At 39.8% G+C, this 25,784-nt stretch overlaps 1 protein-coding gene across 1 annotated transcript in view; it reads left to right on the top strand.

The window, feature by feature from the left end:
- FARP1 (FERM, ARH/RhoGEF and pleckstrin domain protein 1) overlaps positions 1 to 25,784 on the top strand; it is a 166,628-nt gene that overhangs the window by 120,528 nt on the left and 20,316 nt on the right. The window contains exons 11-18 of the mRNA XM_018564646.1: positions 2,564 to 2,727; positions 6,097 to 6,165; positions 6,334 to 6,409; positions 9,787 to 10,021; positions 20,183 to 20,370; positions 21,621 to 21,710; positions 22,821 to 22,954; positions 25,255 to 25,336. Of these exons, the coding sequence (XP_018420148.1) occupies positions 2,564 to 2,727; positions 6,097 to 6,165; positions 6,334 to 6,409; positions 9,787 to 10,021; positions 20,183 to 20,370; positions 21,621 to 21,710; positions 22,821 to 22,954; positions 25,255 to 25,336 (1,038 nt within the window). The remainder of the gene's footprint in view (positions 1 to 2,563; positions 2,728 to 6,096; positions 6,166 to 6,333; positions 6,410 to 9,786; positions 10,022 to 20,182; positions 20,371 to 21,620; positions 21,711 to 22,820; positions 22,955 to 25,254; positions 25,337 to 25,784) is intronic.

Raw genomic sequence — 25,784 nt, 5'->3', positions numbered from 1 at the left:
CATACAAGTGCACCATATTGTGGTGTACGCCAGGTACATGCACTGCAGTGCGTTGTTAGAAAGGATTGCAGTGCATGCTTTTTTTTTCTTTTGTAAAGAAACATTAATTTAACTGTGGCAGCGCATGGCAAAGCTTTGTGATGCATTGCAGTGTGTTGTGATACCTTGTGTTGTAATTAAATATACGCCTGTTTTATTTTATCACAAACACCAACACAGCGCAAAAACCATTTATAACATAAATCGCTTATTTACAGTTTAGCGTTCCTTAATTTTTTTTTATAATCCCCCTCTCCTCAGCCTCTCATTGGTGTGGCAGTATTAAAGTAAAGTGTTAGGCCTCATTCAGGCGCCATTCACACCAGGGCGGAAGCGTTTCACCGTGGTTTCCGTCCGATTTTTGAAAGAGCATTTTGGCTGTTTTTAATCTTGTTTCAGCGCTGAACCACAATTAAAAACGCTCAAACATGCTAATCGGCGTATTTCTACTAAAATGGGGAGTTTCGTTGTGGGGGGGGGGCTTAAAAATGTTTGCTATGGGGCCCTGGGATTTCTAGTTACGCCCCTGCTTGTGTGCACTCAAAATGAGTATTTGGATGGCTGTTGAGATGGTATTTTTGCAGTGTACCTTATGGGGCAAACTAAACTCATCGTATGCATGGCTGTACTATCATTTTAAATCTAGTGGAAGAGACATTTTATACAAGACAGTGGCAATTGGCATCATTACTACTTATGGATAAGGTGATTTAGTAATCAACGACACTGGTCATTGCACACCGGCTGGGTTTAGTGTGCGTTGCAACTCTTGTTTTAGATATTGAAATGCAGATTATAGTCGGTGTTCACACTATTGTTAATGGGAGCCAATGTTTTGTTCAGACGTTGCAATCCTCATCATTCTACATAAAGAAAAAGTGTGAATTGTTTCTATTTACAGTTGTTTATTTTCACGCAATAAATATAGCATTATTACCAAAGTGCAAGTCTGGGTTAACCATTGAGTAAAATACCTCCGGAGACTGCCAGATGACCCCGCTCGGAGCGCCGCCCACCGGAGCAGCAGTGACGCGACGCTCGGCGAGGTAAGTAAGAAGAAACCTGACCAGTGTCTCAGTTCTTGAGACGCTGACTCGAGTATAAGCCGAGGGGGGCATTTTTCAGCAAAAAATGTGCTGAAAAACTCGGCTTATACTCGAGTATATACGGTAAGCACTTGTCTAGGGCAAGGGGACACCACAGAGTTTTTCTCCTAGCTATCATGTCCTTAAATGAAAAGTGCACTTTAAAACGGAGCGCACTTATCCTTTTTGCCCCCTTGGCCTTATGGTTAATTTATTTTGATAATAGATGAGTACCTATAAGGTTAGGTATAAAAATCAAGGAATTTAATTAAAAGATCAAAGGTGGGCTGCCTAATCACATATTAAAGAAGTGCGAAATGTGTCTTCTCTAAACCTATGACTTCTCTACAGAAAGTTTAATAAACTCTTGATTTTTGTGAAGGATAAAAGGCACATCACACACTCCAAGCCAGTGAGCCACACAGTCAGCCACATTCAGGTCAGGTCAGGTCATTTTCAAAGAACAACCATCCCACTAGGAGCCAAGGACCTGATTATGTGAGCAAACCCTTTCTTTGGTATGATGCATTGAGGAAGGAATACATTGTCACTAGGTAAAAATAATAATGGTGCACAAGCCCTGATTATATTGTATTTGGTAAAAATGGGTCAGTACGATAGACCAATAGTATAGTAATTTAGGACCTAAGTGTCTTCATTTATTTTTCATATGGTCAGGGTCTGGGGTTTTTTTGCAAATGTTTCTCTTTAAAGGATAAGTTCACCTTTTGCAAAAATTAAAGAAATGCATAATTCATATTACGGATATTTAAAAAAAATGCATCTCTTTAATATTTGCATTCAAGCCTGGAAAGCATTGCAACACTCGATCACAGCTGCAAATCTCAGGCTTCTGCACATTCTCTCCCAGGCTGAGCTCGTACTGCGGTACGGAGTTTCAGTTACGAGAGATGGGGAAGGATGGCTGGACTTCAAACTGCATTAAATCACCTCATATGGCGTCCAGCCACGCTCACTCTAGGTAAATGCAGGAATATGGGTTACCTAGAGTGAGGATGGCTGGACGCTGTATGAGGTGATTTAATGCAGTTTGAAGTCTAGCCATCCTTGCCCCTCATCACTCCTAACTGAAACTCTGTACCTGCGTACGGGCTCAGCCTGGGAAAGAATGTGCAGAAGCCTGAGCTTTGCAGCGGTCATCAAGTGATCAAATTGCAATGCTTTCCAGGCTTGAATGCAAATATTAAAGACATGCATTTTTTTTACATACATATTATGAATTTTTGCATTTCTTTAATTTTTGCAAAAGGTGAACTTATCCTTTAAGCTTTTTATCTGTTCTAAGCTGCACATGGTGACATCGTGTTTTTCTGCGGATTACACGGACACCCAAAACTTATGTTTTTTGCTTAATTGCCATGTTCATCAGTCAGTATTTGGAAAATGGGTTAATGTTTGCTATATTTTGGCTCTCTTAGAGTTCTTTCCAAGACACGCTGGAGTTTATGATGGCTAGCCGAGATTTTTGTAAGTCTTTCTGGAAGATATGTGTTGAGTACCATGCCTTCTTCAGGCTCTTTGAGGAACCCAAACCAAAGCCAAAACCAGTCCTTTTCAGCCGAGGTTCATCATTTAGATTCAGGTAAGGACCTGATTTTCTGCACTGAAACACACCAGAATAAAGCTGGCCATACTCGATCAAATTGTGGCCGTTTTCCTGCTGAAATCCAATAGGCGGCCCTGCCAAGCACCACCAGACTCAACAATAGTCAGTTTTTTAATTGACTTCTGTTTAAGTTGCCAAAAATGAAAACATTTTTGGGCTGAACAGTGACTTCAGCCAGTTCGAGGGGTGGATCTTCCCAGTGACACAGACAGCAATTGAAAATCGATGATTTATTTCTGTGTATTTCTTTGGACTGGGTAAAATAAGCATACATTTCCAGAAGAGAATGGTTTATATTACAGGTCTCCATTGTTAAACACAGTGCTGGTGCAAGCCTCCAGCTAATACTTGTTAAGCTGTCTTTCAAACCTGAAAACAGCGCACAGAAAACATGACACATGATCCTGTTTTACATCCTCGGCCCCTCCGGTTTTGTGTTGAACTTGCAGGCACATGCACAATGAGACGAATGTGTGATTTAGCATTGTATATTTCCTAGGTCATTTGGAATGCTTCTTCTGTCCTATATATGTAGATTTATGTATAAAGGGCCTGTATTGTAAGCCATACAACCATAAAAGTCATAACATTCATGATGCTGTAACATCAGCATTGCAAGGAATCATTTTGTGTTCTTAAGGCCTAGAATACACCATAACTGTGTATGTCTGCGCTATTTTGAGGAGATCTGATTCAATTTTTTTTCCAAAATGCAATCCAGACCATTTTGTCACTTACTTCTTCTTGTCAGAGCTCTTCCAATTCTGCTTTTTCTTTTCTTTTCTTTTTTCATTTTGGATGCTTTCCGTTTCGATGCGCTTGCATGCGTTTTAAAAGTGTTTTGATGCGTTCCGTTGTGGTCTGATGCCGCTAAAATGTGACAAGCTGTATTTTTTCTGACTGCATTGAAACAGACTGCACTGGTGTTAACATAGCACCAGAAATCCAATTGGAAAGTATTGTGATGCATTTTGGATGCAGCTGCCAAACTGAATGGACTGCATCTGGTGTGAACTTGGCCCCAAGCCAGTAGCCAATAAGTTTTTAGAATTGACCTCCGAGTAAACCTGTCATGAGAGAAATACAAGCGCTGCCATTGCTGGACTCCTTCTGACAATGCTAGTTGCCTGGCTGTTATGCTGACCCACTGGCTACAATACTTTGAGTCATGGACCTGAAAAAAGAATGCAGATCAGGAAAGCCATGTAAAACTAGTCCTGATTTTTATTCTTGCTTTAGACAACCAGGCGACCACAACGGATAGGGAGATCAGCAGCAGCAGCCAGGTCTTGAGCTGCATTCTTACCTTCAGTCTTGCACAGTTGCACAGGCTCCTCTCCTGTACTGAAATTCTGATTTGACTGTACACTGTGAGCATGTTACAATGTGCATTAGAAGTTGAAGCAACTTTGAAAGAGCCTGCCCCATTTCCTGACTGGAGGACATCCAGCATCATCTAGATCTTGCTCCCCAGCCTGCGTATGCTTAGCCTATCCCTTTCATATACTGGATTTCAGTTTTTTTAATCATGGAAGGTCAGCATCACATGTAGGTGTTACCTAGGGGGATCTGCATGCAGATACAGTCTGCTTAGGAACTCCCACCGTTCCAGGATGCTATCCACCAATCAAAGCATTTTGATATTTGCGTAATTCCTCCTATGAGCTGCTTGCATCAAGCAGGGTGCTGTGTGCTCTCACCAGCCATGATGTGCCTGCATTGCAAAGAGATGTACAGAGACCCAGTGATAGCATCACTGGGTCTAAAATAAAGCATGTCATAAAAACAGACAGGTTTTATTAAAAAAATTCAGTAGCATTTTGATTATTATGGGAGAAGAGACCAGTGATGGCAAACTATAGCCAGAATAAACTAGGGATACACCAATACCGTTTTTTCGGTATCGAGCACGAGTACCAATAAAATTTTTTTTTCGGTACTCCCAAGTACAGGTGCCGTGTGCCCCGATTATCAGAAAGTCGGGCAGCGTATCATGACCTGTTGCCCGGCTTACTGATTGCCTGTGAAGCCGGTGTTCTAGCAAAAGAAGACTGGGTTTACTTGCCGAGGCTACCTGGCTTCCTGACCAATCAGAAAACCGGGATGTGAGTCATGACGTGTCGCCCGACTTCCTGATTAGTTAGGAAGCCAGGCTACCTACCAACAAGTGGAGCTGGCTTCCTAGCCAATCAGGAAGCCAGGCGGCACGTCATGACCCGCCTCCCAGCTTCCTGATTGGCTAGGAAGCCGGCTTCACTTGTTCCTAGGCAGCCTAGCTTCCTGACCAATCAGTGAGCCTGGAGACAGGTCATTATGTGCCACCCGGCTTCCTGATTGGTCAGGAAGCCAGGTAGCCTCGGCAACAATTGAACCAGCTTCCTAGCCATTCAGGAAGTCGGGAGGCGGGTCATAACCCACCGCCTGGTTGCCTGATTGGAAAGAAAGCGGGCTCCATGCTCCCGCTGACCGGAAGTTTCAGTATCGGAGCATTTGGGCAAGTACGAGTACTCACCCAAAGACTCTGTATCGACACTAGCATCCCTGGATTAAAGGAGAACTATGGGGTCAGTGTTTTTCCCCATAGTTCTCCTTGGGGTAACGGGAGAACACAAACTAGCGTCCTCCCGTTACCCTAAGCTCAGTATACCGCGACCTACAGCTCGCGGTATACTGAGACGCCGCACCTGGAGCGGATCACGACTTAGATGACGGGATCCGCCCAGCTTCGTGAGTGACAGCTGGCTCTGCCTATCTAGAGGCAGAGACAGCTGTACCCGCCCCCTCCCCCGTCCGTTCCGCCAGTCAGCGCTGGCAGATCGGAGCGTGGAGAGGGGAATCCAGCCGTGACAGGATCGAGAGGTGAGGGAACCCGGTATGTGTTCTCTCACCTCCCGATCTACTGAGCCGACCTGTGACAGTCTCATTGTCACAGGTCGGCTAGAACTATGAGGTGAGTGGAAATCACTCATCTCATAGTTCTCCTTTAAACTTCACCTTTAAAACAAAACCTAAAGTTTTGTAGGGGGATGGGGTTAGAAGTTGCATAGCGTAATTGCACATTAGCTCAGTTTGTCCTCCTCCACCAATGAAAAGGTCTTTGCACTCTGTTGCCAGGCCCAATATTTTCTTTCTTCAACTGTTGGTGGCCACTGAAGTTATAACTCCTGCACATGCATGCTCGGTGTCTGGCAGTTTTTTTTTTTTTTTAACAAACCCCTCTGCATTACGACATATTTTATTCTTAGCTTTAGCTGTGCTTTATATACTAAAAGGTCACTTTGCAAACATGTCCAATATCAGACTGAATAAAACTGCCATTCAATTTCTGCTATGATTTGTTGTCAGCGGTCGTACACAGAAGCAAGTTTTGGACTATGTGAAGGAAGGAGGCCATAAAAAAGTACAGTTTGAAAGGTGAGAAATTCTGGTTCATCAAAATATTTGTATGACAAGCAGAAAACATCTTTATCTTTTGTTATTACTGGGAAAAAACAATATCAGTGTGGAGAGGGGGGCGGATAAGAATGGAATTAGGAATTAAGAATGGAGTTAAAAATAAATACACAAACTCTCTTTTTACAGGAAGCATAGCAAGCTTTGTTCTATAAGAAGTTTGACTGCCCACTCAACTGAGCAGATTTTAGAGGTGCCAAAACAAGTTAGTATATATATATCTTTTTCTGTTGTGCTATTTCTTGAATGAATATTGATGTCATTACTAAAGTAGTGTCAAACAGTTCTTATATACTAATTCTGGAAATGTCAAGTAAACCTGTGCTTTGGCCATTAAAGTCTATGTTAACCCAAAGTTTAAAATTGACAATGTGCCTTCCCTTAACATCCTAATAAATATATTGTTGCCTTTTTTTGTTCACAAATCATACTAAACCTGGTGATCCTGCCAGTCTCCTCTATGACCATGCTAACATAGATGCATCAATTCACTCACTGGACAATTTTTTTTTTCTCTCAATTTCACACTTCACACATAGAAATACACACAAACGGAAATATGCACAACCTCCCACAACCAGAATTACAAGCATTCATTTGCACACAATAAGGCCCCATTCACACTTGTATGTTTAGGTGTGATTAGAAATTCCTGCATCATGAACTTGCGTTTTCCTGCAGCAGGAATCCCTAATGTGGCATTTGCATGTGGCAGCTGTCACTCTTTCAAGTTAATGATCTGATGACAGCCACTGCATGTAAACTCCTGCACACCGCATGTAATCGTATGTGTTTGATTCCTAACCACATGTAATCATATCGCATACGATTACATGCGGTGTGCAGGAGTTTACATGCAGCGGCTGTCACCTGATCATTAACTTGAATGGATGACAGCTGCCGCATGTAAACGCCACATTAGGGATTCCTGCTGCAGGAAAATGCAAATTCCTGACGCAGAAATCCCTAATCGTACCTAAACATACAGGTGTGAATATGCTCCCCCCGTTCCGCACACACACACACACAAAATAATATGTTCCTCCCCTGTCGTCACCCCCAAAAATAAATAATACCCTCCCCCCGTTCCCCACCACCCACACAAAATAATATGCTGCCTCCTGTTCCCCACCCCACATAAAACAATTTGCCCCCTCACCTGCTTACATTTTTGCAGCGAGGAGGCACATCCTTCCCTGGTGATCCAGTGGTGATTAGTAAGGTCCGGTGCAGACCTTACTAACCCATCCTTTCAGCCAGAGCTCTGGCTGAAAGTAACTGAGCGCACAGCCAGCAGCATCTATGCAGTGTGCACCTGACAGAGATGCAGACCATGTAGCTGTTAATGCAAGTCAGGTACACGGTCCATGACCGTGTACCTGACTTGTCAGTTGGCTGAGGGCCACAATTGGCCCAGGGGCCGGTACTTTGAGACCTCTGACCTACACCATAAGGATAATAGAATACTCCAAACAACACCATAAAAAGGTGATTGAAAAGAAAGTCAGCAGATGGATAGAACAATATATAATGTTCACTGAATGTTCCCATGGAGTACAGTTAAATCAGTCGGTAAGAAAATGAAAGAGTATGGCACATTTGAATCTGCAAAGGAGCAGGCTGTCCACCAAAATTGAGCGACCGCTCAAGGAGGAGAATATTAATGGATGCCACCAAAAGACCAATGGCCATGCAGAGACCTCAGTGGCTGAGAAAGAGACTAGTTATTCAACAGCTGATACCTGGTGGCTTATGAGAGTGGCAAGAAGAAAGCCACTGTTAGCCTAAACTAATATGATATCTCACCTCCAGTTTGCATGAAAGCTCCTTTGACACCTTGAAGATAGCTGGAAGATATTTCTATAGTCTGATGGGACCATTCTGGCCATTCCGACTAAACACCCTGTCTTGCCTAAGCAAAGCGCTGTAAATGATCATTATTAGGTTTGACCTGAAATCATGATTTTGTATTGCTTTAGAAAAAATGTGACCTGTCCCTTTAAGAAAAAGTATCGGTAATTGGTATCGGCGGTACTTGAAAAAAGTATCGGTACTTGTACTCAGCCTTAAAAAAGTGGTATCGGTGCATCCCTAATCATTATCATCACCTCCATGAAGCATGGTTGGAGTCAGCAACATGCTGTAGGAATGGTGCTCTGGAACACATCCTGAAAAGCTTTTGAGGGTAAAGTAAATGAAGCGAAAACAGGAAAATCCTGGAGGAAAACCTTGAGTTGAGTCTTGAGTGGCCTTGAGTTACTTAAAAAATGCATTGTTCATGTATTTGAAAGACAGAGTCGGAATTTAAATTCAACAGAGAATTTTAAAAAGTCTGTTAACTCACACTCTTCGTTTAACTTAACACTTAGAGCAGTTTTGCAAACTGCAATGCATAAAAGTGTGATGTAAAAAGCATATATTACAGACTCAAGGCTGTAGTTGCTGCAAAGTTTTTCATTGTAGGTATTTCCCCCCTCCCCTGTCCGATCCTCCAGCGCTTACTGGCGGAACGGACGGGGGAGGGGGCAGGTACAGCTGGCTCTGCCTCTAGATAGGCAGAGGCAGCTGTCACTCACGCAGCTGGGTGGATCCAGACAGTAATGTCGAGATCCGTCCTGGCTGCGGCATCTCAGTATACTGCAAGCTGTAGACTTAACATGACAATTATTGCTTAAAACCGCACCTTATATATCAAAGTTTAAAGTGCCTTCAACCAGTGGAAACAGCCCAAAACAGTCTATCACGCCCCCTCTAACGTCATGATGATGTCACATTCCCGCCAAAAAAAAGGATTTAAAAAGCATGACAATGTAAACAAATGATGCACAATACGCTCCTACTGTCTGTCAGCTCGTCAATCGTGATCATAATCAGTTGCTGGTAATGAAACATACCTCATGCTCTGTCCACCCCACAAAGTGGCGAAAAGAGAACTGAAGAAGTTGCGCCGCATCTGCAGCATTCATCTAACAAAGCCGCCGGTTCCATGGAGACCGGGACACTCGTCAGTAGCTGAACAGACGCAGCGCAACTTCTTTAGTTCTTCTTTCGCCACTTTGTGGGGTGGACGGAGCACGAAGTATGTTTCATTACCAGCAATTGATTATGATCATGATTGATGAGCTGACAGACAGTAGGGAGCATATTATGCATCATTTGTTTCTATTGTTTACATTATGCACCTAGATGAGGATTAAACCTGTAGAAATTGTTAAATGGTGATGTCAGTAATAAGCTTTTACTGTAAACTCACTAAAAGAGGCCACCACCTAAAATTGGATGAAAAAAGGTTTAACCACAAAGGACAGAGGGAATTGTTTTCTATCAGAGCAGTAAAGTTGTGAAACTCCCTTCCAGATCAGAGGTATCAGCAAAGAGTATTAAATCATTCATTCAATTGTCGTTTACATGCTTTCCTCAGAGAACAAAACATACATGGGTACAGGTACTTTTAATTACTAGTGTACACAAACACTCACATAGGTTGAACTTGATGGACCTGTCTTTATTCAACCTCAAATACTATGTAACATTTCTTACCCTTTCTTTTTTTTCTTCTTTCATTTTTTTTTCCTACCACAGAGCCCTAAAATGTCTGTTGCACAACATCCTCAGCCTGATGAGATTCAAACATTATACCCAAGCAAGGAAGAAAAGCTAGTAATTGAGGCATCAGTGCAGCGCAAAAGCCCTTCTCCTAAGAAGATCATACTGGACAAGAAAGCAAAGGACGGCGCTGATATGATAGCTGATGGTGAAGACACAGTCAAAGATCATATTCAGCAGAATATGAAGAATGCACACCAGCCAAGCACAGGTCCAGCATCCCGGGCTGCTCATGGCAGCAGTAACTCAATTCCTTATATTGACTGCAGTGATGTAGATAGCGAGTATGATATTCACAGAGCGCTTTTGGTCCGCTCTCAGTCCCAAACAAATGACAACGATGAGATTGGATTTCATTGTAGTAATGGAATCTATCGAACAGATGAATATCCCAAACATTCCAAATTGAGACAGCAAATTTCCTCTGTTAGGTCATCATCTAACATTATTGAAGAGTATATTGATGATGACTCAGCTGGTATGTCTTTTTATGCTGGCAGTAGTCCCAAAATGCCTAGGCACAGCTCTTTAATAGATGAAATGTTTAATGGACCAGGCAGACGTAGTCCCCTAGCTGCTCCTTTGTCTCCAAGTAGCAAAGGATCAAGCCCAAATATGAGTTTTAACAGAGCAGGTTCACCCAGTTATATCTCAGCAAATTCATACAATAACAATAATGGGGTGGGGATTCTAGAAGACAGTGAACTGGATAGCCAAAGCTATGCCTATACCAAGTATAGCCCACCTTTGGAGAGTGCACATATTCAGAAACTCAAGGCTGGCTACCGTAACCATTCTGATACTGATCCTTTTATTTTAAGCCAAATGTCTTCCACCCCAGTCACCGACCACAAAGCTGAAGACCAAAGGTTAGGCCATCTTTCCAAAATGGCTGCCCTGGAAGCCAAAATGATGTCAAATGGCATTTTTGACAATAGACATCTTAGGTGCAGTCCTGTATTGCGTCCAGCAGCTATGGTACAAGAACAAATGAGTGCTGTCCCCATGAATGATGGTTCTACCAGTAGCGGTAGTGAATCTAGCGATACAGATTCAGACATAGTTGATTCTTTTAGCCACCCACTTGTTTACGGAAACCCAATAGTGTTAAGCTCTTCACCGATGCCAAGAAATAACTACTCATTTGGTAGTCTTCAGCTGGAGGAGTATGCAGAAGAAATGCATGATGAGGATACCGTCCTTAGTTTTAGCGATGAAGATGGTGCACATATTTTCAGCTGCTGAGCAGTTCAATAGGAAAGCATTCATCTTGGCTATAAAAATCTGCACATGTTAAAATTGTTTACGGCATGCTAGAAGTAGTAGCTGTAGTTACAGAGGTAGCGTGCACATTTTGTTTACTCAGTTTTAGAAGTCAATTAAGTATTTGATCATATAATTTAATAGTATTGATGTTGCAGGGTTTTTCTGATTGGACTTTTGTACTGTAGTAGTAGCACTTACATTATTTTTTTGTAGATGACTCATTTGTATATTTTAATTCATGCACATAGAGTAGCAGTATTTGATGTGGATTAGGGAACACACAAGTTGGTGAGCTTGATTTGCACTAATCATTTCTTAATGCAGCCTTCGTAAAGTCTGATGCTCAACCAATTGTTTTAATGTCATTTTAGCAAAACTATCTTGTGTGCTGGTGGTAACTGAACATGAAGCGTTAGTGCCACAGTTATACTGTAAGCCATACATGTGACAAGACTTATTGTTTAGATTAGAGATTGAATATATTTTTCTTTATTCAGTGCCTATTGTTTCATTATGAAGTGATACATATGACAGTGCTGCAGTGTAGAATATATTCTGACTTGATATTTTGTAGTTTTACCCACTCTTTAAAACGGGGGATTTTTCACAGTTTAAGAAATATACTAATTTACACCTTTACATTTTGAGAGGATACTATATCCTGAAATACTTGTAAATGTTTTGCTTAGTTAATTTTGTTTTTCCCTTTAGTTTGTTAGTAAATTGTACATTATCTTTAGAAATCATTTGCAATATTTGCATAGCATATATTAGAATGTTGTAGCACCTTTAATTCTCACACTCCGTTAAGAGTTGGCCTTGTGCTCCGAGCAGAACTAGGTTGTTTGACATCAACTAGCGCAATAATCTTAGCCCTGGCAAAGAGAGAGGGAGGGCAGACTCTGAAGCAAGATTGCATTGTATGTTATAATGCTTCACTTTTATACAGGTGCTAGTAACATTTCAGACACTATACTAGTTGGCTTATGAAGTGATACATTCACTTTAAGCTGCTGTTAGGCTGGGTTCACACCTAGGTGTACAGAATATGCGCGTTTCTTGTTGCGCGTTATCCGGCTGTATCCTAATGGATACGTGCGGCAAATAAGCCCCAAAGAAGCTCCTGTACTTCTTTGGGCGTAGGGCGTTTTGCAGCGTGTTCCTACGCGCTGTAAAACGCCCGGGTGGGAACCATGGCCATAGGCAATCATTGGTTTTCACATGTTGAGCGTTTTACAGCGCGTAGGAACGCGCTGTAAAACGCCCAGGTGTGAACCAGGCCTTAGATGGAAAGAAGCAGAGCTCAATTGATTATTGTTGTTCTTATATTGTTAATCCAGCCTGGACTGATCCTGAAAGACAGGCCATCAGACAGGATGCCATTTAGTGTAGCAATGAACAATATTTATACACAATTATTTTTCATAGTGAAGTTTGAATAATGATGCATCCTTAAATTCCAAATCTAGGTTCAGCTCATTATTATTTGATTCAGTCTGTCCTGCTTGTATCATATTAGCAACTAGGTATGCACTGATACCAAGTACCGTACTCGGTACATGTACAGATACCTTTCGAGCTCTAAGACTAGAGAAAAATTCAAATGTTAGGAGGCAGCTGTCATTTGTAAGGAGCACACAGAGCTCCTGGCATTTGTACATCTCTGTTTTAATGTATGATTTTGGTTTATAAATATAAATAAAGGGATGCACCATTTTTGCAGAGAGAAAATTTGCCCAAGTACTGATACATTTTTGTTTATTGTCATGTGACCGTTTTAAAAAAACAATACAGACTAATGATTTCAGGACAGTGGTGGAGCCCCAGAGCCAAGTCCCAGCTGCAACCTCTGCAACCCTGGTAGTTCTCATGAAAATGCCAAGTATCGGCACGGGTATCTGAAAAGTATCAGTGCATCCCTATTAGCAACTGTATTCCACAGAGCTCATGTGCTCTGGCAGTCATGGAGACACCTTCTGGTCTTCTGGATTGCAGGCATTATCTGGTCACCTGTGATCAGTGTGGTCATTACTGCTAGTGGTGAGAAGGTCTGTTAAACCCACCCAGTAACTCCCACTTTAAATGACTGATGCCTGTCTTCTATCGCTGTTCTGCTCCACCCACAGCCTGGTGCTGGATAGAGGGCAGTAAGGACTCTGGTGGTCATGTCATAATCACCTATAAAAACATTTCAAGGTACTTAAAAATAGCAACCATGTTTGCAGCAGAGGGATTGTGTGTGTGTGTGTGTGTGTGTGTGTGTGTGTGTGTGTGTGGTGCAAAGCATTAATCTCCTATTATCAAATGACTTCTACAACATTTACTGTGTCTGTAGACATAGGCAGTTGTCCTTTTCTGACAGGATATGAAGAGCAGGGTGATTTAGGATGCCTGGTAAAAGCTCTGGACCCCTTTAACATAGCTTTTCATGCCAACTGTTCCCAGGGATAGGAGGGACATCGGTGGGGTCTGCAAGGCACAGGATGCACTCTTATGCAAATGATCATTTGGCAGTCATCCAACTGCTGTCTGAAGTCTGTGGTTATCTTCAAGGTTACAAATTACCCATTCTTGGGTGGCTTACACATCTGCAAATGCCACTAACATATGGGCTGCTTATATCCAATTTGTTGTGCCGTTTGCTTTGTTTTGTTTTCTAAACAAGCTTTGAACACTAATATCCTTGTGATGTATTACTCCAGAAAGTTCACTCTCATTCTTGTCATTTGTTAACATGCTATGAAGTCAGATATCTGTATTTGTTTTCAGCACTGCTTTTGTCTGCATGTACTGTACCTTAAACAAAGGATGTGGAAGGGGCTGCTGTCTTCATCCTCCGGCATGTTTTATCCTCTGTTACTTACATTTTCCTGGTCTTGTTTTAATGTTCCTTTCTTTAAATTATCCTTTTATGAATACATGGTCCTTTACCCTACAACAACAGTGATCCATTCAGCCAGGGTTTCAATTAATTCTCTACTCTTTGTAACAACGCCTAGTTCCTACTACAGGCCTGTACTTAACAGCAAAATTCAGCCCAAGACAGTGTTCACTGCATGTCGAGCAGAATCGGGAATCATGAAAACTGATTTTATATTTGTTGCAATGTCCTCGGCATTTCAGAGAGATAAGAAAGGCACATTGGAGTAGAATGTTACACAGTTGTACTCTCTATCCTCATAAACGTTGGGATTAAATGGAGAAAAGCCAAGTTTACCTTTCTCGAAAGCTTTTCTCTGTCAGCTGTGAACATGCAGATTCCCCTTACTGCATAGAAGTCCGTCTTTGTTCTTTATATCTTCATTTTTCTCTCTGCGCTATACCTAAATAAACTGGGGTAGTGAAAGGGAAGACATTTTTCAACACTACATTTTTGTGGTGTGTCTTAAAATTGCTGTCACCATGGCAAAGATCACTGATGTTATTCCAGGGATTAGCTTTTTTTCAGGAGCAATACATTTTTGACCAAGGTGTAACCATGGGTTTTACACTGGAAAGGAAGCAAAAGTAATTTTGTACTGTGCTCACCAGGAACTAATGTTGTACTGTATTAGCCATTATAATGGCTAACTGAAGACATTGAGGGGAATTTATAAAAACTGGAGCAGACAAAATCTGGAACAGCTGTGCATGGCAACCAGTCAGCATCTATCTTTCATTTTAAATCTAAACTGAACAGGTAAACTGTATTGTTGCCATGGGCAACTGCTCCAGATTCTGTCTGCTCCTGTTTTGATAAATTCCCCTCTGAATCTTTTAATGGCTAACAGATAAATCTGCCTGACAAAGGAGCCTCTGTAATCCCATAGTTTGCCATTAAAGTGTATCACTGTTGCAAAAATGTTTAGGATTACTTAATTTGCACTGGTAAAAAACACTCAAAAAAACAATGCTAATGTTACACCATGGTCAGCAGTTGTAGTATGGGATGGTGACACCTCTATGTGATATTGCTATATGAGTGTACTGGCTGAGAAAGTCACTGGCTGCCCGTGTAATGTTCAGCTTGGTGAATTTCCGTGCATGTAATGCATTGCTTAACTGCAACCACGCCAGGAGCTTCACCTATATGCAACATACTGTACAACTGTCATTCGTTTATCTGTTTTTGTAAATTTACTGACCATCTGTGGTGATAACATAGTCACTGGGTAAGATGTTATCGTACACTTGATTTTCTGCCATCTGTGCTTCTCTGTATTCCATGCTCAAAACATCTATCTGCATTTAATTCACGGGTGCAAAGTCTAGGTAGTGGCCTCTACTTCTCTCTTATGTGCAAACTCTAAGAACTCATTGCAGTGGCTCTTGCTGGATGAGTTTCTTTACCCGTGCATAGGGTACTTTCAAAAAGAGGCTTATTATGTAGGTTTGTCCTACATTTATAAATGTAGCGAATATTTGATTGTTCTGGAGATTACTTAACTACAAACCACAAGGTCTCCACAAGAACATAGGCTGCAACAATATCAGTTTGGATCTGAGCTCTTTGTATTACTTATATGTTTAGGAATGTTCCCTAGCTGTTTACTAACAGCATATTTGATGACTAGCTTACCATTATTATGGTTTTCAACTGTTGTTGACCTTCTCTAATGGTGAGTTCTTTTGCTATAATTTCTCCAGAAGGACAGATAGTTTGAGATGTTTTGAGATCTCCTGATTTCTGGAAGCTATCAAAGGGGTTCAAGAACAATTTTACAAGCATTGACTTGGTCTTTAATAAGTCAATTATGTTTGCCTATTGGCTGTAGCACATTTTGCTATGCCATAGCAGTTTAAAAAACGTTTGCATTAAAGTAACAGAAATATTTTCTGTTTGCTGCTATTGAATTAATCTCCACATATTTAGTGTATTGTTTATTACTTATGCTTCCTTTCAGCTTCAGATAAGATTCTGTAAACAGTTTTTAGGTCATCATTCAACTGAAGGTTTCTCAAACAGCTAATTGCAATTTACATCTACATATTTTAATTCCTTAGTATGTCTACCCAAGTGGAGGTCCAGATTACTCAGAGCATTTTGCTTAATTAAAATCGGTTCCATTTATTCTTACAAGTAATCAGCAGTAGGTTGAACATATTTTCACTTTGAAATAATATGTAGGTCAATAAATAGAAGTTAACACCACTGGCTGGCCTGATTTGCTTTAGCCGTATTTCAGCATGCTCCCTTAAACATTTGCAAAGATGAGGAGACAAACGAGGTATAGACTTGTTTAGTCTTATGCTTTAACAATTCTGGTGAGAATCCCTTCAAAGTTTTAATGCAATAGATTTCAATTTGTTCTAGAAGGGTTAAAAATGTTTTTGCACATAAGAGAGAAATGTTTATATATACCAAATGCCTATAGAGTTCTGATTTTTAGTGGTATTACCCAAGATAAATCTGTCTGACGGTGCCATATACAAAAATATGTAAAGTGAAACCATTTTTCTTATTTATCAAGTATATGAAAGCCTATAATATTGCAATTACATCTGTAAAATGCTTTAAATATAAAAACCTGGCTAACTCACTACATATGACTCTAAACAGATGTAATTGCAAATGAATTTCCACATCCTGGCCAAATGCATTGTAGTAACTGTCTTCCCAGCTCTTATAGTATATATATTATTTTGATGGTCTCATGTAATTTTCTTGATTCAAAATTTGTGATGAGATCACCCTCTCTTTGGATATATATAGTGGGAAGTCTTTGGACTTCAAGGTCTGATTTCTTTCTGTGACAGTAAATGGAATTAGTGAAATGTAGGCTAGATGGTTGAATAGTTTTGTGTTCATGAAGAGAACATTTTTTTGCATGCTTTGTAATCTTTAGCTTTATGAATGACGACACATTTTCTATACCCTCACACTGTTGCCTGTCTTGTGTAAGTTGGTGCTAGGGTATTCTCTTATTTTGATTTTATGGCACCAGTTGGTTTGGATCTTTACTTTTTACCCTTTTCATTTTTCAGTGTGTGCAAGGAGCTAGAGTCTTTGCAGATTTAGGTGAATGGGTAAACTTACTCTTAACTGTTTTTTAATATTTAGAAAAGTAGGATACATTTGATTATCAATACAGTTCTTGTTGATACTTCTTCAAAGTGTTTTAAATTTGTAATACTGGTTTTTAGCATCAATAAAATTGGCACACCTTTGTGTCATTTCTTCCTGAAGTGTGAATTCAATGTTTTGTAGATGTAGAATTGCATGTGGCCATTTTTCCAGACACACTGAAAAACTCCACCCTGACTCTAGAATAGAAAGCAATGTAATATTGTCCAATACAAATTATTAGTGAATTGAATCTATTTTAGGTTTTTATATATCAATGACAAGGCTTTACTAGGGTGCTGACATATATACTGCTGCATAAAAAACACCTCACTGCTGCCTGCTGTCACCAGTGTGAGTGAAGAGGAACTGCCTACTTGGATCTAAACTAGGGCCTTTCAGTCAAGTGATAGGCAGCAACAGATATTATTATTATTATTATACAAGATTTATATAGCGCCAACAGTTTGCGCAGCGCTTTACAATATAAGGAAGACATTACAATCACAATACAATTCAAGACAAGATGGTAAGGAGGGCCCTGCCCGTGAGGCCTTACAATCTAAAATATATCTCTGCATTTTCCAATAAACGTTGCAGTGTTTGTACAAATGTTCTGCCATATTAATCGTCCCTTCTTAATAATAAAGAACACTGTGGTGTCAGTAGTTCAAAATTGAGTTATCTTATTCAGTAGATGAATTATTGAAGGAAATAATTGTAATGTGTTTATAGAAAATTACAAATTTCTGTCTAGAAGTTAGGATGGAGTTTTTTTTCTTTCCCTTATTTTTTTTTCATGCCATTTATCATGTTGTTATATTCTACTGCCAGTCTCCCCTTAAAGGGAACAGTGTAGGCAAAAGTGCATTGAAATAATGAAATCTTTTACCAAGTTAACTTGGTTGTAACCCAGACAGTGATATACTAAATTTTGGTTCATTTAACAAGTTCTATAGTATAAGGTCATTGTTAACTTTGAACTGAAGTGACAATGTCTCTTTTTGACTTGAACTGCTTCAATTTTTTCCACAGTGATCACCATTAGAGAACTTTAAAGGACACATTCATTATTTTATTTTGGTTCTTTTTTTCATTTTATACGTTTTTAATCTGACACAAACTTTATTTTATAAATGCACATTTATAAACATGGCAAAGGACTGCTGTGAGCACCGTGAGTTGGCTAAAGAGACAGCACAGCAGAGCTATGTGCTTTGAGGCAATTTGTCTGATTAAAACTTTTAATTAAGCCCTTCAATAAGAAATTATTCAGTGGGGTGACTCATGGAGCTTTCATTAGAGAAACAACAGAAAGCCTTTAAAACCTGAAGAGGAGACTAGAGCGCCATGTGCTGACTCAAAAGAAGAACTTTTATTTGTTTAGCCCTGGCCATAATAAATGTGTTTTATGTACAAAACATTACCTTTTAATAGAATCTAAAAATACTCCAGAAACTAAAGTTAAAGTAAACCAGTTGTCAAATCTGAATGATTTAAACTGAGCTTATGATGAAGGAATGCGTAAGCAAAGATTGTTAGTTAAAACCTCATGTCAGAACAATACCTACACAACTCGACATTTCCTGTCAAACTCAAGCTCATTGACTTCCAAGCCTTGCAATTGGTCTGTGAGGCAACCCCTCATGTTAAAGAATCAACAAGAGTGCTTGAGAGCTGGAGAACTGGGCTAAACAACTTTTACAGGGAAAATCTAGATTTGCATATAACTTCTAACCTATAACTCCCCCATCTCTGTGCATACTCTCTTTGGCAGCCTCCCGTGGTGTTTACATCCTTCATGCAGAATCCAGGCATGCCCAGCATCCAGAGAGATTTGAAGGATGTAAACTCCATGAAAGACGTTACTAAAAAGGCATGTCCAGCATCCAGAGAGATTTGGAGGATGTAAACTCCATGGGAGAGATTACTAAACAGGCATGTCTAGCCTCCATAGAGATTTGGAGGATGTAAACTCTATGAGAGGCCTCTCCAGAGAGGTAAGCCTACTCTAGGGTTGGGTGGTTTTAGCATATATTAGCCTGGATAATTGGGAAGGGGGGCTGGGAGACTTTCTACAAAAAAGTGTAGTACTTTTCTTGTGCAAGTACTAGGAATGCCACAGACAACTATGAAGTTCAAACAGTCATTCCTTTGCTGTACTGACTTTCTATAGCCAACTCCTATGAAGTCCTATGAAGATCTTCCCATATTTCTTACAAATTTTGCAAGTGATTATAAAATGTTTGGTATCTTCTTGTAAATCTATTCCCTAACCTCTTGTAATCCACATACCTACAGCCTTGACGAAAATGGTGACTGCTTCCCAGGCACAGGCTGATGAGTTTTCCTCTAAATGGCACACATGTATCCCTTTTAATTGTCAAGACATGATGTGCTAAGTGTTTGCCATCACTTCTTACCCTGTGTGTATTTTTCTTCATTGAATGAATGACTAGCTGTGCTAGTATCTCTGCCCCAAGCGTTCAGTGGAGCATGAATGGAATTACGTCAAAAGGTATACTGTGTCTGTTATGTGTAGTAGTGGCAATGTAGTCCTTCCAGCCTCTGTTGTTTTGTCTCAGCTGCAGTGGAGTTTTGTGTAGTAGTAGGTGACTGTAGATTCTCTCTAACAAACGTCCTTTCTGTAATGTAGTTTCTGCGCAGATTCACTCCCTCATGTAATGTGCTCTGCCCAATGTCTAATTTGTAAAAGCAGTTAAGAAGATCTTCCAAATGTACCTTTAGCTGAAATGTATACTAAAGATCTGATTTAATTGTAATTCCAGCATGCTGGAGAAAATGAACCCTGCTTTCATAGTTTGCAGAGCATTTTCTTCAGGAGAATTCAATACGAGGCATTAGTCTATGGGCTAATGTTTTTTCATGAAATTATGATTTTCACATATTGACATAGTCAATGGATCAGCTTTTCTCTTGGGGATAAAGCCCTTCATTATATCAGAGCTGTGTGTATTTCTTGTGCTGTAGAGTAGGTTGGAAATTTTATGTTTAGTTTAGAATAAAAAGTACAGCACACTTAAGTGTCTTTGTTCTTTACAGGTTCATTAACAGGGAGTCCACACCTCTCAGAACTGTCAATTAACTCTCAAGGAGCAACAACAGGGCTAAACTCAACAATGTCTCCAAACCTAAGTCCTGATGGAAAACCTTCTTCTCCCCTCATTAGTCCATTGTTGAATGAGCCCATCTGCATCAGAACTGATGAGGAGGAGGAGAGCCGGAAAAAGGTACTCCTTTTTTTTTTTGTATTCTGGTTCTTCTGTCATTTTGATGCAATACATCAGTTTGATGCCCTCCCAACCCTATTGTTCTGAAACTGTATTGTAACTGTACTGTCTCCACTGTTTTGTAAAGCGCTGAGCAAATTGTTGGCGCTATATAAATCCTGTATAATAATAATACAGTCACACAGATTTTCTCATGTGGCAGTTCGGATGTAACAATTATATAGTGTATATAGTTTCATTGACTATACAAGATGATGTCCGAATAAAGAAATCTAAAATAAAGTAATTAATCTTGGTTGGAAATGTTTGGTGGATTTCCCTTTGTGAATATTAAATAAGAATCTCACCTTGCCATAATATAGTCAAACCTTCTCTTGAAATAATATTACCCAAAACCCAAGTGACCTGGTCAGACAAGCCGCCACCATCTCTAATATACAAGTCTGTAGGAAAACACTTCTGATAAGGGGTGTGGCTGTTACTCAGCTAAGCCCGCACGGAGCAGAAAGCTGCATTTTACCTGCACTAACATTTTCAAGCAAACATTTCTTGCAGATCATAACATGCAGGTGTACAGGACTATGATTAAAATGTCAAATTTCAGTTGGGTTTAAAATATTGTATGGGAGACCACTTAACTTTCTTCACTATCAAGTAGTTTTGATATTATGAATCTCGCATATGAAACTGTAAGAAAAACTGCTTGTGTTGCCTTGCTTCACCTATGCATTTTCTAAACATAAACTGTATGATCTTATTGATATGGATAACACACACAGTTCTTCCTTCTTCTCTAGACTCTTTAAAGCTAAGCTCCAGCCAAAACAGTCATTGTCATGTCTTTATTGCTGTCTGAGGTTCCCCTCACTTCTTGTCCCAGGGACGGGAAAGGTTATGAAATCTCTCCAGACATTAACAAAAATAATTTGTTTAAGAAGGTTCCTATTCTGGCAACCCCTGCTCACTGTATTTTTCGCGCTGGAGTCAGAAATAAGTCAGGAGAAAATTTCGCCAATAGTCACAGACAGTAAAAAAAAAACAACCTTATAGAGGTTCTAACTATATTCAAAACATGAAAATAGTATACATGAGGTCTAGATTGCCCTTACAGTAAAAATGTGCGTATTAGTATGTGAACATTGCAATTCTGGCTGGAAAACCACATACCTAGGCCTGTTGAAGGAAGTAAAGATATGCGCTGTCACTGCTAAATATGGAATATGTTCATGATTTCATTTTCCTCTTTGCAGAGATTTCCAAACGACAAAGCCTACTTTATTGCAAAGGAAGTTTCAACTACAGAGTGTACCTATCTGAAAGATCTTGAAGTTATAACAGTGGTAAGTAATGGTCCAGTCTTTATTGCAAAGTACATTTGTCCATTAGTTCAAATTTACATTTGCTATTCTTCAGTACTGTAGATGAGTGAACACTAGAAGTGCATGGTTTGAACAACGAGAGGTAGACCGAATTTTGTTGTATTCTCCATTATACTTTGACTGCTCTGTTCTTTATATATCTGTGATCCACAACTTCCTCTGCTGTGTACAGTTCTGTCTTGTCATATGCAATCATCAGTAGAAATGTCCTGTATCTCAGAACATCAACTTTCCCGATAATCTTTGTTTCCTTAAACAACCAATCAGATTTATACTTTTACGCACTAGAAATTGAAAGTGAGAATCTGGTTGCTAATAACAAAGCAGGCAGTTCTTTAAATCATGGAGCCAGGCTGTCTATATTCCTATATGGCAGATATTTCTTGTTCTGTACCCACTTGAAATTCTAGAGAACCATTCACCAATAAGCATTTGTAATAATCTGAATCTGTATTTGTCAAATGAAGCAGCCTTACTAATTTGAAATTACTTATTTGTTTATTTACATGTATTCTCTCCCTGTTAGGGCCAGTTCACACCATATGCAGTTGTGATGCAGTCCGTTTGACTGCTGCTGTCAATCACAATCGCTTTCCTATGGTCTTTCTTGTGCTATATTCACACTGCAATGGTGTGAATAAAGCACAAGAAAGCCCATAGGGAAGCATTGTGATGTATTTCACAATGCAGCGGTCAAATAAACGGACTGCATCACAACTGCATATGGTGTTAACTGGCCCTCAGTGCAGCACAATTATCAAGCTGTTATACCATCCTATGTGCTGCCTGGGCTCAGTGCTGATGACTAACAACCAGAAAATCCTTGAGCAGCATGGAGAGTACGTCCATTATCAATCCTGAGCTCAGGCGGGAGAAAGTCAATTCATAGAAGTCTTGACGCTAGGGCCTCATAACTATGAACTGATAGTTCTGCTCTGACAGGAAAAGAAAACAAGTTAATAACTGCACACACCATTATCCATTAGAGATAAAGCAGCACTGTTTGTATCAATATGCACAGAACTTGTAAGATGGTTATAGACATTAAAAGCAATTTGTTTTATTTCTCAGTGGTTTCAGAACACAGTAAATAAAGATGACTCCATGCCAGAGCAATTAAGAAATCTTATTTTCTCCAACTTTGATCCCTTACATAAGTTCCACACCAGTTTCCTAAAGGAAGTTGATCAGAGGCTTGCCTTTTGGTAAGAATTGAATCTGTTTGTGTTTTATCGACTAGTGAGTATATCGCAGCTTTTACATTGGAAAATAAATCCTGGAGAAAGCACAAACTGCATTGTACAATACCTTATCCCATCCTTATGAAGGCATGTGAATGAATGTGAAAAGAGGTTATTTCTGAGTTAAATATCCTAGTACGACCTTTCAAATATAATTTAAAAGGGTCTAAAGATCTATCAGAGTATTGGAGTATTTAATACAGCATCTGTTTTAAGAGAGTGGAACTCCTGCCAAAATGTTTTCGCTTTAGTTTAAATCGCACTGGAAGGATTAGAACCTCTTGTCAGGTACTTTATTCACTGTGTTGTCTTGTAGAGGAGATTTTCATGGCATGGAATTTGTATTGCAAGTAGGTAGAGTCCCCCCTTTAACCACCACCACCAGGGATACAGGCAGCAATAAAGAAAACTCTGAGGTTCTAAGGTTTGCTTTACTGATTCTGATAACAAATGTGCTTTATTGCTATCTTCATGACCAAACTGTAAGTGAAATCTTCATAATAGTTTTTTGCTTGTTTTTTTCATTCCCTTCACCATTGCATATTTTACTTGCCTATTTAACACTGTCACATTTTCCACAGTGTTTTACAATAACCATTTACATTGGTCACAGCCTTCAAAAGAGTATACAGCCCAGAGTCCTTACCAGAATCATATTTACATGCATCATGTAGTAGGTCCCAGTTAAGCTACCTGCTTTTTTCTTGGATTGTGGGTGGAGGTCGTAAAACACAAAAGAAACCTACACCCAGGCAGAGAACAGGCAGGTACCAAGCACATAGTGCCTTTATTGGAGGTTTTACCTAGGAGCCCTAAGTTGTAAACATTGTTCTGCCCAAATAGAATAATATTATTCTGACCCCAGTTGGGAAACTTCTACATCTCATTGTTACACTTCAACAGAACTGCCTGCCTGTGAGAAACCATTCATATTTTTATACGCTGAGGTTTGACTAGCTATATTAAAGCTGAATTCCAGGCAACTGCTTTTGAAAGGAGAAGCTGCAGACTATTGAGCTCATCCCTTTGTCACTATCTAGTCTCTCCTCCTATCTGAATGCTTCTTGCATTGTATCACAATTGATTGGTCCCATGTGCTGCTGAGACTGGCAGATGCCCAATGTAATTGAAATGTTTTGCCGTTTTATCGCTTCATATGTACTGACTTAGGCCTTGTTCACACCAAGCGCGGAGCAGATCCAGACCAGAGCAGGTGCAGACCGGATCAAAACTGCGTCCAATGTATTCCTATGGTATTTTGACCTCCAGTTCACATCGCAGCGTGCAGATCCAGAGCAGGTGAAAAAACTGCAGCAAGCCCTATTTTACCTGCTCTGGATCTGCTCTGGAATGCCTGAAAGCCCATGTTAAACTTAAAAAAAAAAAAAAGTTTCATCAAAAACGCGGCACAACCCACTGCACTACGTGTGCAGAAACCTGACCGGATCTGCTCTGCATTTGGTGTGAACAAGGCCTAAGGCAATGGAAAGAGCAAAGTATAGTACAACCATAAGAATCATACTCCATTTCTGTCTTTGATAAACCGTAGTAATTGGCCTTAACAGGTCTACTTATGATATCAAATTGAATTGCATACAGCAACATAATTAAGAACATGTGCCTTATGTATCATATCATACAAAGAGTAGTTTTCTAGCAGTTCCAACCAACTTTTTTACAGCTATTGAACGGATCAGTGCAACCTCCATCCCTTCCACATAGATGGGTTGTCTCGATCTGTACAACTGCTTTTGTGATCAAAAGCTGATTTCCATATAACCATTTTGTAGATTGATGGTTTGATATGAGGTCTATTGACATTACTGTCACAGTGAATACTGCAAGAGACCAGTGCTTTGTATTTTAAAATGAAGCAATGGCATTCAAATATTATTAGTCTGAAGTTATTGTAATTGCACACGTTTTTGTATGGAAAATGTACCTTTCTTCTTTATTTAGCTTAATTTGCTTTGTCTGAATCTAATGCTTTAGGAGGTTGAGCCTGTCAAATAACAAAGCCCTGTAGTTAAGTGGAATTAAGTCAATGTGACAATAAAATAACGCTGATAAGCAGAAAGACTTGTGGGGAAAAAAATAAATAACTATTATCACCTTGAAGAAAGCTTTATATATGGGTAATCTCCTGAGATAAAAAGGGCAAAAGAGCAATTTCAACATTCATAAATGAATGCCCGTCATTATATTGTGTAACTGTAACATTATTTTGTAATGACGCATTGAAAATTAATTTTACATTCTCACAGGGAAGGAAGGTCCAATGCTCATATGAAAGGCGAACATCAGAAAATTGGGGATGTCATGTTGAAAAATATCCAGGGCATGAAGGTACCATGGACATTTTCTATTACTTTTCACCAGTGAGAAAAAAAAAATGTTATATACAGTACGTGTGTGTGTGTCCACACCTACTCAGTTGATACTTAATCAGGTACATTTTCTTAATGCATGTAGACACACACTAAAGTTCATGCTGCAGCTTAATGTGTAAGGCATGTGTTAGCCTGTGTTAACATGCATAGTTGCAGAGTAGCACATGTTATTGTGAGTTGCGTTAAGGCAGTGCTTATTGGGCTGTCCAGAATGTAACAGAACAGACGTGCAGTATTGTTTCTAACAGTGCATAACAATGCATGGTAGTGCATTGCCGTGCATTGTGGTGCACTGTAACTGTATCGCTTTAGTGTATTGGGTGGTGTTAATTACATCGATTCAAAATTTTCGTCCTAGTTTGAAGTTAATACGACTAAAACTATGCCGAAAATACATTGTAATT

Source organism: Nanorana parkeri, unplaced genomic scaffold, assembly GCF_000935625.1.
Source record: "Nanorana parkeri isolate BGI_ZX_2015 unplaced genomic scaffold, ASM93562v1 scaffold768, whole genome shotgun sequence".
Classification (NCBI taxonomy): domain Eukaryota; kingdom Metazoa; phylum Chordata; class Amphibia; order Anura; family Dicroglossidae; genus Nanorana; species Nanorana parkeri.
This window is presented reverse-complemented; position numbering and strand designations above follow the sequence as displayed.